We start from the raw sequence: 13,898 nt of genomic DNA, 5'->3' as shown, positions 1-13,898 counted from the left end.
CAAAACAGCAGTCAGATGTCCATATGAACGCTGAAGCTGGATATTAGCTTCAGATTAACTTTTATTTTCGGATTTCGGCCCCCATCACTTACATTGTGAGTGTATTATGAAGGGATCTTCTAATTCGGGCCTGACCAATACTGGATTTTTGGGGCCTATACCAAGACCGATATTAGGGAAATCGATATATCGGCCGATAATCTTATATATACAGAATATATACATAAACACACTTTCTTTCTTTTTTTGCAGTAATCCGTCAAATGTGGTTATCAAACACTTGTGACAAAGATATGTAATGTAGGCATGATATTTTACATTTACATTACACATCAGTGAATTTAGTAATTATAAATAACTATAAATAAAAAAATAAAAAAAATAATAAGTATGTATGTATATATATAAAATGCTGCCTTTATAACTTAAATATCAGCGCATATCTGTGATAGGCCAATATCGGTTGACCAATATATGGGTCCGGCTCTACTTCTAATGGTCAGTATGAACAGGAGGAATGGTTATAGCAAGAAAATACCTATTTCAGTGTTCCTTTGGGCACTACACTATTGTTTTAAAACAGATTTGAAAAATTGTGAACCTGTCCTTTAATTGTCCCAGTAAGACACATCAGTAAGTGACCATGCAGTGTAACACAGGGCTGGATTAGGCTCACCTCATAGGACAGCAGTCATCATTAATGTTGTTAATTCCAGCTGTATTTTTGCTGCTTTGACACAATCCTCCACCTCCTCGACTGTCCCTTTACTCACTAACAACCTCTCCTACTGTTCCTACCTCGGGATGCCCCCTCCTCCCTCCCCTCCACCCCCTCTAGGTGCTCCAACTCTTTGCCCCGCAAGACTCCCCCAAGACCCAGGATCTTAGTAGAACATGTGGCCCCTGAGGAAGACAGGTACCAGGCCTGCCCACTTTAAAGCTAAAGCGCTGCTTTTCCTGCTTATACCCTCCTGACCCCCCCCCCCCCCCCCCCCCCCCCCCCACACACACACACACACATACACACACACACTCTGGAGCCTATCCTGTAGCCTATAGCTCATCCTGTAGATGATAGCACTGCACAGATCTTTCCCCCCTTTTTCCTGTAAATATTTGTGATCTAAGGCTGTGTGATCCCTCCTTTTACTCTGCACCTGCTCTTTCTGCTGTGCACCTGTTCTCCACTTCTGGCTTGGAAGCACTTTTCTTTGCTGATGGAAAAGAAAAAAAAAAGTTCACGGAATGTGCAATATTGCTTTCTTTTACAAACCACAAAGTAAAGCCTCAATGTGAGCTGTTTACATTATATCAACATATCAATATTCAGTTTTCAGTTTTACCATTTGCCATTCTCCATCTCGTGTTTGTCCCCCCCTCTCTTTCTCTCTCTCTCTCTCTCTCCCTCTCCCTCTCTCTCTGTGTGTGGCTACTGTTAGTCAAAACAGGCAGTGTAGCAATTCATCAAGTCCGAACTGTCTAAGGGGCAGCAAAAAAAGCCTGGAGGGTGACAGGTAAGATCATTCATTCGTTCATCTCCTCTCATTACTGTCACCTCTTTTCTTCTCTCTGGAGCAATATGATATGTGTTTTATTGTCAAAGCTTTCTGCCATGAAGAAAAATACGAACACACTACATATTTTTATCCTTACATTTTCTCAATTTTTTTAAATTTATTTGTGTGCATCTTTTGAATTGTTTTGGTAGTGTGATTCCACATCACTACTGGAAGTCTTTTGTCAGTCTCCAGTAGATGTTTCAGTGTGAGGGTGGTGGTTTACATGGCGGGAGTAAAGCCACATTCACTACAAGAACTCTACTTATTAAAGGAATATTCTATTCTATTTTGGAAGAAAAAGCAATGAAGTGTGTTTCCCAAAATGTCAAACTATTCCTTTAACCTCTTTTCACAGATCTAACAGCATTACACACACAGGGCCCCCGAAAAGAGCAACATTTGTTTCTAATCTTCATCTGATTTCATTCTGCTGTATTAAGATTTTATATTTTTTTTATTTCTTTTTATTTGCCGATGGCAGTCGCATCCAGCCCACCTCTATCCTGAGGGGCAGTAGGGGGAGAGGGGGCCCACTGAGGCCCTTTGGCCAGACAGCCCTGGCAGGGTCCTGTACTAACTCGCCACGGCCAGACAGGTGCATGCTATTCCCAGCAGTACGCCTCTACTCCCCCCTGTGTGCTGATTTCCTCTCTGTGACACTGAGTGTAATATCACACTAGTATGCACACATACTCCATGTATACACCATGTCCCAAAATCATCTTACAGCTCAGCTTTTAGACATCAAATGCTGTTCAGTAGTGATGTATGACGTTTATGTGGGAGCTGTGTGGATATTTAAATATTTTAGCTGTAGATATAAAGCTGTAGATATAAAGATATTTACTGTATAAATGTACTCTCTCCATGTTAACATGTAATGCTGGGACATGTCTAAATACTGGAATACTGTGCATACTCTATATAAACACACTCAGTGCTCCTCCTTTCCTTCTTCCGCACCTTTACCGGTGATTGTGATGCATTCCTCTTCCAACTTGACCTTTGACCTTTTAACGCTGGCCACCACTTTATTTCATTCTGTGATTCAAGTTTTGGGCCGCACCTCATTTACTGATGAATGGATTGATAGTAATATGTGATTATTTTCTTCTTTTCTTCCCCCGTTTCTTTGTGTCTTCACGTTGTCGTCTGTCAGAGCACACCATCACGGCAGCCCCTCTTCTCCCACTGGGACTCCCTCACCAGGTCGCAGGGGCAGGCAGCTGCCGCAGCTCCCTGCAAAGAGCAGCAGCATAGAGCAAGGTATGTTCTGTTTATGGAAGGGGAGGGGAGGGGAGGGGGGGGGGTGCAGAGGTGCAGAATGAAGTCATTAGTCATCTGTGATTATAATAAATAACATATGCTGAGTTAGTGTCTGAAAATGACATTTAGTTTTACTGGTAGGCAGAGCTGAGCTGAGGCTGTTAAATCTTTTAACACACACCACTAAAATAAAATAAATACAGCAAGTGATGACTTTTACAACTGAATTAAAGCTTTAGTCACCAAAAAAGAACTATTGTCTCATGTACACTCCCTTTTGCTTTTTAAATATATTATATACTAATTACACAGTGAAAGCTTTGAAACATACATGTAGGAAAAGATACACTACTAAGATATACTAACAATTGAAGCAATTTAGGTGAGTGTATCGACATTTTAACATTTTTCTGGATTATAAAAGTTAATGTAAGGACAGTGTTTAGTGAGATATTGACCAATCACTGAAATTACAACCCTAAAATGTGAAGATTTAAACCAATATTTAATACTTTTTTTTGCTGCTTACCATTCTCTATAGGTAATAGTTTAGTTTAATAGTATTTTACTCATGCACTACTGTAAGTATAATGTTGAACACTGTATCACTTAATCCATCTCAAAAGTTCTGGCTCTAACAGCATTTTAATATATATATATATATATGTATCTTTATGTACAATCTCAGCTGTAGTTGTGATTTTCTGTGACAGTTTAACATCTCTATCTGACTTTTCCCACTAACCCAGACTAAAATCATATTTTTTTCTCAGTATGACTGTCATCATTCCTGTGTGACCCTCTTAGCATCCATCATATGGGTCCACTTGATGTCCTAACAGTGCACATCATGCTCCATCTAGTGTCAGGAACCAGATCCTGCATCTATAGGACATCCTCTCTACTAGTCTCTCATTGGAACGCAGCAGTCTTACTAACGTTTTATTTCTTTTTCTATTCTTCCTCTTCCTCCCTCAGTCCTTGCGGCAGAGGAGCGAGCCCGACAGCTGCAGATGAAAGTACATTCCTACCGGCCTTCAGCCTCCCACGACCCCGAGACGGACCTCAAGACCAAGCGGGAGGTCGGCGTCCATTTGCCTCGAAAACTCCTCCACCTGCACTCGATTAATGACGTGCGTGTTGACTTTCTCTTCTCCTCAGCTTAGGCAAAAAATAATCATCTCTCTTCTCTCCTATTCTCTGTGTGTAGATGTACGCAGAACAGAGGCGCAGCAGTGACAACATGTCGGCCAGATCGTCAGACAGTGATATGAGTGATGTGTCAGCTCTCTCCCGTGCCAGCAGTGCCTCCCGCCTCAGTAGCACCAGCTACATGTCTATCCAATCAGAACGACCCGGGGGACGACTCAGGTCAGTCTTCATTGGCTAGTCATGTGTTCTATTTAAATGTTAAGAGTGCTTTGACTGTCAGCCAATCCATTCAATTTTAATTACACTTAATTTTGGTTGTTTTATGCATGCTTATCAATGTGTGTCTGTTTTTTTCTGCACGCTAAATGCTGCATGTTTCTGGCCATCTGCATGCTCTTTCACACACACACATACACACACACACACACACACACACACACACACACACAAAACAACGAACGGCGGCTACTAAACTCAGGTCCAAGTCATTAGAGGAGGAGAAGAAGGACAGGAGGATCTCGTGGGGGGTGAATGGAGAGGAGTCGAGGAGGAGGTCGGCGGGAAAGAGACGTTTCTCTGAGGAGTTGAAGCGCAGGAGACACACTGTAGCTGGAGACACCAGGGAGTCCAGGTAAAGATCAATACATCCCAAATGGTGAATTCACCGATGACGGCAGACGATCCGTCTTCTCTCGCTGCGCAAGCCGCTCCCTTCATCCCCAAAGATAGAATCCCTCAATCCTCCATTCATCTAAGACAACAGCAAAGCGACGGAAGCTTGCATCTTGCTCAAGGACACTCGAGCAGGGTGGAGACTTATTGTTAAACTTGAATTTTCTTATTTTTTAAGATGCAGTCATCTTATTCGCACGGAAATATCTGGTTGAACAGAATCAAGTTAAAAAGGCACTTTACCAATTTTATATTTAAAAATCAGTTTACTGAAACAGTTGAATAATGTCTGTAAGTTTAAGAATATAACCATGATGATGTTGTGATGTCTCAAGACCAAGATTCTAAACGTATGCAATCAAGATGCATTATGGTAAATGTAGGCTTTAACAATAGCAGGGATCTAAAATCAGGATCCCTATTTTGAACATTACTCTTTACATTGTCTTCCAAAATACCCCAACTTTAAGGGGGGGGTTACAACACTAACTTTCTATAGATCTCATTTAAGAAACAGCATAGTCGTTACTAATATAAATGTGAACAAGACTGAATTATACTGAAAATACATTGAAAGTCTTTTCTACAAGTAAAATGACGCCTTTAAAACAGGTTAAAAAAGGTTTGTAAACATTCATATGCAGCATAAAATAAGAATTCATTTTAAAAATCAGAACAAAAAAATTAGTTTTTAGAAATCAAAAAAAAAATACGAGAATTCAAAATGAGATAACTGCTGAATAAAAAATATACATCTGCTAAAAGAAAGCTCATTCAAACTAATAAACGAGCTGAAATACACATTTAAAAAGTAGATTTAAAAAAGAAAAATCGCCACGTTCTCTTCATGCACACACACACACACACACACACATATATACACACACACACACACACACCCATCCCCGGCTGACCAGTAGCAGGGTGCTGACAGGGACAAACGACCCTATCCCAGTGGTCCTCAGTAGGCCAGCTGGTGATGTAGTGCAGCTTATTAGCCAGCTAATGTATTGAGGTCTGGGAGGAGGAGAGAAAGGGCAGCCGTTCTTTATGGCCTTACCACAGATCAATCCAAATAGAGTGTTATAAAAGCACAGCCCCCACGGCCTTTGACACACTTTCTGCAGTTGGAGGTGAGACGGAGAGAGAGGTAGTGCTTCTTTGCTTCTGTGTGAATTAGACGAAGAGATTATTTTCTATATTAAATATTTAGCAGTTAAGTGTATGGACTTTATTAAGTATCTCATACTAGTTCCAGTTCATCTCAAAAGTGTTGGACAGGGTTAAATGAATGGCTCTGTGCAGACCAGTCAAGCCAAAATATGTGCACACCGAAACTTCAAGGTGCACTATGTATAATTTTAAAGGTGCAATATGTAGAATTTTAAAGGTGCACTATGTAGAATTTTAAAGGGCAATATGTAGAATTTTAATGGTACACTATGTAGAATTTTAAAGGTGCCCTCTGTATAATTTTAAAGGTGCAATATGTAGAATTTTAAAGGTGCACTATGTAGAATTTTAAAGGTGCAGTATGTAGAATTTTAAAGGTGCACTATGCAGAATTTTAAAGGTGCACTATGTAACAATTTTAAAGGTGCAGTGTGTAGAATTTTAAAGGTGCAGTGTGTAGAATTTAGTAGCAGCTAGTTGAACGGACTTGGCAGCAATGGAATATAATTTGCATAAGTATGTGTTAATTAGTGTATAATCACCCGAAATTAATAAATCTTGTTATCGTTACTTTAGAATGAGACCTTTATATTTACATAGGGAGCCGGTCCCCTTCCACCGAGGATGAACATGTTGCATTGTTATGTTTCTAAAGTACAGAGTTTCATAGCGACTGTATATTCTCCTACATCCTGGGAAGGGAGGAGTATTCAGGTGTTCAACCTCACCACTAGATGCCACTAAATACTACACACTGTACCTTTAAGAGTGCAAAGAGAGAAAAAATAGGCAAGAAATAACATAGATTATGTCAAATGGACTCAGTGGTATTGTAGAAAGATACAGACAGTGTTTCTGGCTGTGCAGGTGCTGGTTTCAGATCAGTTTTTAGACAGTGGGGAGTGTGTGTGTGTTTGCAGTGAAAACTCAAGTTGTCAGCATCACTTTACAAAAACAGTTGGTCAGTTTTTAGAAGGCCCAAAATGTAACTGCTCTATAATTCAGATGGGAGGTCAGTTTTTAGGGAGGCGATGTATGAATTATTAATCCACTGTTGTACAATAGCCTTGCTGGCCTCAGGTCAGTCCTCACTCACTGTGAGATATTAATATCTGTATTCTGTGGATGCTCTCACATCTACTTCAGGCCAGTTTAATGGCGTTTGGAGCTGACTGAGTACATACTACAAGAGGAGCAGAAATGGAGGCAGCAGTGACACGTCAAACGCTCCTTACATCTTTGACCTTTGCACTTCAACTTTTCCCCTTGCTTGATATGTCTTCATTGTTTCTTGATGTACTGCTTCTCATCAATTTGAAGTAATCCAGTCTATGCTGCTCATGTTAATCAATTGTTAGTCAGGTTCAGATTTCTTGCCTTTCTTTGAATTTTTGGCATTATTTAGTATCACTTGTGGTTGGATGAAAAAGCACAAATGACAAGGATTTCAGCCAAAGACAATGATACATGACTGATATAATGTTACAGATATATCACACACTGGACATACATGCATGTCTATTTGCATTTTTTTACAGTATTATTTGTCATTTTTGTTATATTTTGCTCTTGTTTTCTGTGTCTGTGCCTCTGTGTATCTGTGTGCGCTCCCACCTGCATGTCTCAGATCCTTCCTTTCATGCATCCTGTGCTGTGACTGTCTGGATCCCCTTGACCCTCCAAACCTGGATCTTCGCCACCCGTCCTTCCCCTCCGCTGCACGCCCTTCCCTAACCCCTCTGCAGGGGGCGGCAGAGAGGCCTCAAACCACCCTCCCCCATCCAAGTCCTTCCCTGGCTCCTCCGGGCCAGTTAACTGTGGTTGTTAGGGGCCCACAGGGAGTAGATACTATGGGGGGCCGGGGCAGTATAGCTGGGCTCTCATGCAGCACTTTGACCCCCTCTGAGGGGATGGACATGCGGTGGCTCCTCCGTACCCCTAGGAGGCAGCGTATAACACTGGGCAGCTTTTGCCCACGCTTAGTGGCTCGTTTTAGAAGAATGAACTTTAACTCATAGCATTATATATGCTTGACAGCCTTTGGACTGCTAAAATATTAGATTTTTGTTCGACCAGGAGGGTCACATGTGCCCTAAATGTCTTTTTGGAGAGTCCTGGCTGCATCATGATGTAACACCAAACCACCAAACACTGATAGCATGTGTCACTTGAGTGTGGCTTCCTCATTTCTTTTCTGTAGAATCCCAGATGTTTACTCATCTGTTATTTTTCTAACATGCTCCAGAATTAAACATCAACCCTCAACCACAACCAGTGTGAAACGTTACATTTGTCACCTCTTGTCAACCATGCTGTTTTATAGTTTTGTGTTCTACTAAAGCGAAAGGTACAGTACAACAGGACGTTCACACCATGCCCCTCTGCATCATGCCCCGGGTCACAGCGTCACTCACCGTCTTCTCTCTCTCCAGTAGGCAGATGCGAGCGTCGGCGGGCCGCAGCATGCCGAAGAGCTCCAGCGTGAGCGGGGAGATCTACACCCAAGAGCGCACAGACGGCAGCCAATCGGACACGGCGCTGGGCACGGTGGGCGGCGGCAGCAAAAAGAGACGCTCCAGCCTCAGCGCCAGGGTGGTGGCCATCGTGGGTAACCGCCGCAGCCGCAGCACTTCACAGATCAGCGGCCCTGGTGAGTCACACTAGGAACCTAAAAAAGATGTTCCCTGGTTTCATACAAATGTGGCATATTTTCTAGCATGACAATAAACTTGAACTTGAACTTGAATTTAAGGTAAGGTAAGGTATCTTTATCGATCCCCCTAGGGAGAAATTAAAAAACTGACACAATAGCCAGTAGCCTCTTAATAGTAAAATATAAATAAACAATCTCTGTGTAAAATAATCTGCAATTATATAAATCTACAATACACATAAATTCCTGATACTATATACATGTGTTCCTGGGATTTTCGTAGTAAAGACAGCCTCAGTCTAATTAGTGGGAGTGGGAGGTACTGGGAGCTGTGGAAAATTTAAAAATAATTATTTTTATTTTATATTTTCAAACTTAAAAAAAGGTACATTTGGAAGTATATTTGCTTGATTGATAGATGTCTCAGCCTATCACACTCTCGCTCCTCTCAGGCTTCCTTGAACTAACCAATGACTAACTGTTTCAAATCATGTATCCAATCAATTCATTACTTTACATTATTATACATTATACTGATGAATTATGTCTTCTGTGGCTTCGGAGCTTTGTCTGAGAAAATAACCCTGATTATTTAGTAGTGACGTCATCAGGGTTAACTCAACTTGGGAATGGAGGCTACAAATGTATAACAGATGAGCTTTGTTACATCAGTGGATTCACAGCTGTTTATTTTTTTCCAAGCATCTTTATTTGGTAAAGTCAACATACAGATAACATATAGAGCCATATAAGAATATATAAGAAGGCATGCATATCAAACAGGTTTATTAAAATAGAATGAATACATAAATGAATAAAAAGGTTAATAAATACACAGTGTTAGTTGCTTGAATTAGCAACTAACTACAAATCAACATACCTCCACCTCTGCTGCTTCCACCTCCATCCTTTTTAACATCAGTCAGGGAAGTACAATAATAAGTCACTAGAGGGCCTCCTAAAGGATATATCTGCTTATTTTCAGCCAGGCAAACAGATCAGAGATTGTGTGTCCAAAATATTACAGGTGCTGGAGCCAAAACTCAGATTGAAGCTCTCGTCATGAAGCAGATAGTGTTTCCAGTACGTCTCTAATCAGTTCTGTGTGGGGAGCAGGTTGAGTTATAATTAAGGCAGAGTGTGTGCCTGACCGCACCTGATGAAGGTCTCTGTGTTAGTACAGTGTGTTCACCATATTTCAGTATTAAACTCAGCTGTATTTTATCATTTTTTCAACCTTCAGACCCCAAAATCTACCTCACTCACACACACACATAATGTAATGTCTGAGACTTTGAACTAAAGTGTGTTGCGCGTGGACGACGTCGCTCATGAAAAAGCATTTTGTCCTGAGGAGCAGACCGTGTCCTTTTTGTTCCGTAACAAACGAACCTCTCTACTGCAAACAACCAAATGATGTGTTCTGGGAGAGTTTGGGAACATCGTGGGCCGGCTGAGAAGCTGAGAGCCCCTCGCAGCTCAGCTCCCAGTCACACACACTGCGGGTGGGGGGGGTGTAGGACTCATGATGAAAGCCAAACCACTGTGTTCCCTTTCTTTGTAGCGGACATAAAAAGCTATTAGAGGACACTGGGCCTAGAAGGGGTCACTCTCTCTCTCTCTCTCTCTCTCTCTCTCTCTCTCTCTCTCTTTCTCTCTCTCTCTCTCCCTCTCTCCCTCTCTCTCTCTCTCTCTCTCTCTCTCTCTCTCTCTCTCTCTCTCTCTCTCTCTCTTTCTGTCTCTCTCGCCCTGATGTAGAGAAGAGAGAGAGAGGAAGTAGAGATAGAAAAAAGATCAAGCTTAATTTTGAAAATCCTTCCTGTTCATGATGGATGGGAGCAGACGCAGGTAAGGGAGACTTTCTCAACTTTAGGATGTTTTTTGTGTTATTATGATGAGCTGCTACTTGATAACTCAGAGATGATGGGAGGCTCTGGAATGCAGCTACATTTTTCTCTTTGCACCATACGTGCCAGTATCATGAGTCAGAAGGTGCCAAGATGCCACACGAGTGCTTTTGGGCTTGTTTTTCTGTTTGTTTTTTTCCTACCTAAAGATTTCCTGTTTACTACTGATTACCGGAGGGAACGGGGTCAGCAGGACATGGGTGCGACTTTGGCCACGCTTCAGACGAAGACATCACAGAATCCTTATAACCGGATCTGTGGGCCGTCCTGTGATTTTCTACTTTATCTACCCCACCAGTGAATGGTTTAATCTGAAAGAGTTTCCATTGATAAAAGGGCAACTGGAAACTGGTTCATTTTTTTCTACAACCACAACATGCTTTAAAGGAGATCTTTCTCTTTCTCCTAACACTGTAATCTTCCATGTTTTATAGGAAACATCTCGTAAAAAATCACCTAATTCTGACTGAATTCTTACTTTTTGCAGGCTATTATCTATATCTATTTTTTTTAGGGGTAACATTGTGTTTTTTCCTCTTTCATCCAGAGGGGAAGAGTAAGAAGGAGAAGGGTGCGCCCATCCAGAGGAGCACAGAGACCGGCATGGCAGTGGAGCTGACCAGGAACATGAGCCGCCAGCCCAGCAGAGAGTCCAACAATGGCAGCATGAACAGCTGCAACTCTGAGGGAAAGTCAGTATAACCACCATCTCCACCCCCCCCCCCACCCCCATCATCACACACTCTACATCTCCCTGTTTTGTCGTTTTTTTTAAAGACATGTACCCGTGCTTAAAGGAGAATCCCTGTTACATTTATACCTATTTTACATCCCTACCTGTTTAATTAATTGGCTACTTTTTGGTTTCAAAATGCATAATTGACACTATTAAAACTAGTGTATCCTGAAATGAACTGTTATTCTACCCAGCAAAGACTTCCTTAATAAATGAACATGGGTGTGACGGTAGAGTTTGTATATGAGGGAGTATGTGAGGCAGGGAGTGGTACAGTACGTCCAGGCAGGAGCTGACAGTAAACAGTGTAACGTAATGAGCACACTCAGTTCGGACACAGTGATGCGATGATAAAACACAAAGTTTGACTGAATCAAATTAAAGCCTGGTGTTTTCCTGTGATGGATTATCTTTGCTCAGGCAGTTTAAAAGCTGTTTTTCACACTGTAAATAATGACCGGCAGCAAATTGTTCAGGTTTCTCCTAAAGGCGGTAAAATGAGACACTGCTGACTGTACACACACTACTGAGTCTTTGTCTTTGATATCAAAAATTGTGCTGTAACATAACAGTTCCTGATTATTTTCTGTGTTTTCTGTGTTAGTTTGCTCTTCTCTGGAGTCAATCTGGGTGCCAGCAGTCAGTTCAGTGACTTCCTGGATGGTCTGGGACCGGCTCAGTTAGTGGGCAGGCAGACACTGGCTACACCTGCCATAGGTGAGATACTAGAGTTAACTCTGTTCTGTTCTGTTCTTTTCTCCCCATCTCCTTTTCTCCCTCTATAATCTCAGCTTCTCTATAATAGCATCTATAGCCTCTATAATACCACCTTCATTGTAACATTGATCTATTTTTTTCTCGTTCTGATTTTGTTTGTATTTTTTCCCCCATTTTTCTTTTTTTAATTTGATTTTTCTTTTCTTCTTTTGGTTATCTCCTAATTTCAGTGTATTTTAGGTTTTACTTTTATTTATTTTTTAAACTTTTTTATTTATTTTGAATACAATATGAATATATATTGATTATTATGATTATTATATAATTTATTCATTCATTTATTTACTTTTAACCACTTTTATTATTACTATTACTTTTTTATTAGCTTTTTTCTTCTCTTATTTGATTTATCTTCTAATTTAAATGTATTTTAGTTTTTTTAAATTTAAATTGATTTTTTAAATTTGTATTTATATATATTGAATAAAATAGGATATAAATATATTATTATCATTATTATTATTATTAGGGTATTTTTATGTATCAGTTTTGCATACACATTTTCAGTGTTTTTGTAACCTTTCACCCACTTCATATAGGCCTGATTAAACACTAATAACCTTCATATATATACTATGTATATTCTTAAAGGCTGAGTGTGTGGTCGCTACCATACACACTTGTGAGTGATATTGTCTGACCATACATGAAGCTCTGCACTATAAGCTGTGCACAAAGTTCATTGATCTGTTCCTGTGGTACCAAACCAATCATCTCTTTGTCATCTTCATCTGTTTCCTAGGTGACATCCAGATTGGGATGATGGAGAAAAAGGGTCACCTGGAGGTTGAAGTTATCAGAGCGCGTGGACTCGTCCAAAAGCCAGGATCCAAATCTCTCCCTGGTAAAAACCTGACCCACCCTGAGATATGAGAGCAGCTCATCCCTCCCTCCTTCCCTCCTTCTCATCACACACATCATCCACACACTCCTTTTCCCGTTATCATATGATATACACCCTCCATCCAGTAGACACCCAGCTGAAGCTCACTCTGTTCTTCTGCTCCTCATGAAGATATAACCAACTGTGAGATCTGATTCAGATTATATTGGCTAGGCGCTTTGCTCCCCCACTAATGGCTTTTTTATTGTTTCGTCTCTGCCTTCAGCTCCGTATGTCAAAGTCTATCTGCTGAATAATGGAGCGTACGTAGCCAAAAAGAAAACCAAGATTGCACGGAAAACACTTGACCCACTGTACCAGCAAGCACTGCTATTCGAGGAAAGCCCACAGGGTAAAGTCTTACAGGTGAGCAGAAGATATATATCTTCATCACAAAGTTTTTTTCTTTCTCCAAATTCACCCTCTTATTTTATCAGGAGGAACTAGACTGCTGTGTAATTTGACCGAAACTGATTTTATTGCCTCCTTCAGGTGATTGTATGGGGAGACTACGGCCGCATGGACCATAAAAGCTTCATGGGAGTTGCACAAATCCTATTGGAGGAACTGGACTTATCAAGCACAGTAATCGGTTGGTACAAGTTGTTCCCACCTTCCTCCTTGGTGGATCCGACGCTCGCCTCCCTAACACGGCGAGCTTCCCAGTCATCGCTGGACAGCTCTTCCGGACCACCCGGGGTCCGATCCTAGTGGACCAACAGCTCTACGCCCGCTCTGCGAGTAACAAACTCATGAAACGTACTGTAGAGAGAAACAAAAAAATAAAATAAAAAAACCCACAAAAAAAAAACACAAAAAAGAGGCAGAAACGTAGAACAACAACAATCAGAAAAAGTCACAACGAGAAAGCTTTGTTGAGATCTGACAATCACTCCTGTCGCGGTTAATTTAGTCTGTTCTAGGGAGCACCACATTTCAGTGTTTCATATCCATATTCGAAGGAAAAATCTCATCGTTTTTCTCTGTGTATGCTGACGATGCAGGGCTGTCCACAGACAACATGCAGTAGCTCTCGAGACGGGAGACGGTACAGATGAGCAGGGTGGTTTTTAGCTGAAATCAACAATAGCAAAGAAATGTATGTAAGCGTCGGAATGTA

The 13,898-nt window shown here is 41.1% G+C and overlaps 1 protein-coding gene across 1 annotated transcript in view; it reads left to right on the top strand.

Annotated features, from left to right (window-relative positions):
* The window catches only part of rims1b (regulating synaptic membrane exocytosis 1b), a 71,140-nt gene extending 57,651 nt beyond the window's left edge, over positions 1–13,489 (top strand). The window contains exons 22-33 of the mRNA XM_062440539.1: positions 839–916; positions 1,449–1,514; positions 2,041–2,160; positions 2,719–2,825; positions 3,804–3,907; positions 4,036–4,196; positions 8,255–8,472; positions 10,930–11,074; positions 11,711–11,835; positions 12,638–12,739; positions 13,005–13,144; positions 13,271–13,489. Of these exons, the coding sequence (XP_062296523.1) occupies positions 839–916; positions 1,449–1,514; positions 2,041–2,160; positions 2,719–2,825; positions 3,804–3,907; positions 4,036–4,196; positions 8,255–8,472; positions 10,930–11,074; positions 11,711–11,835; positions 12,638–12,739; positions 13,005–13,144; positions 13,271–13,489 (1,585 nt within the window). The remainder of the gene's footprint in view (positions 1–838; positions 917–1,448; positions 1,515–2,040; positions 2,161–2,718; positions 2,826–3,803; positions 3,908–4,035; positions 4,197–8,254; positions 8,473–10,929; positions 11,075–11,710; positions 11,836–12,637; positions 12,740–13,004; positions 13,145–13,270) is intronic.
* The last annotated feature ends 409 nt before the right edge of the window (positions 13,490–13,898 follow it).

The sequence above is a fragment of the Scomber scombrus genome, chromosome 2, assembly GCF_963691925.1.
Source record: "Scomber scombrus chromosome 2, fScoSco1.1, whole genome shotgun sequence".
NCBI classification, from domain to species: domain Eukaryota; kingdom Metazoa; phylum Chordata; class Actinopteri; order Scombriformes; family Scombridae; genus Scomber; species Scomber scombrus.
Note: the sequence above shows the minus strand (reverse complement) of the source record. Positions and strands in the feature narration are given on the sequence as shown.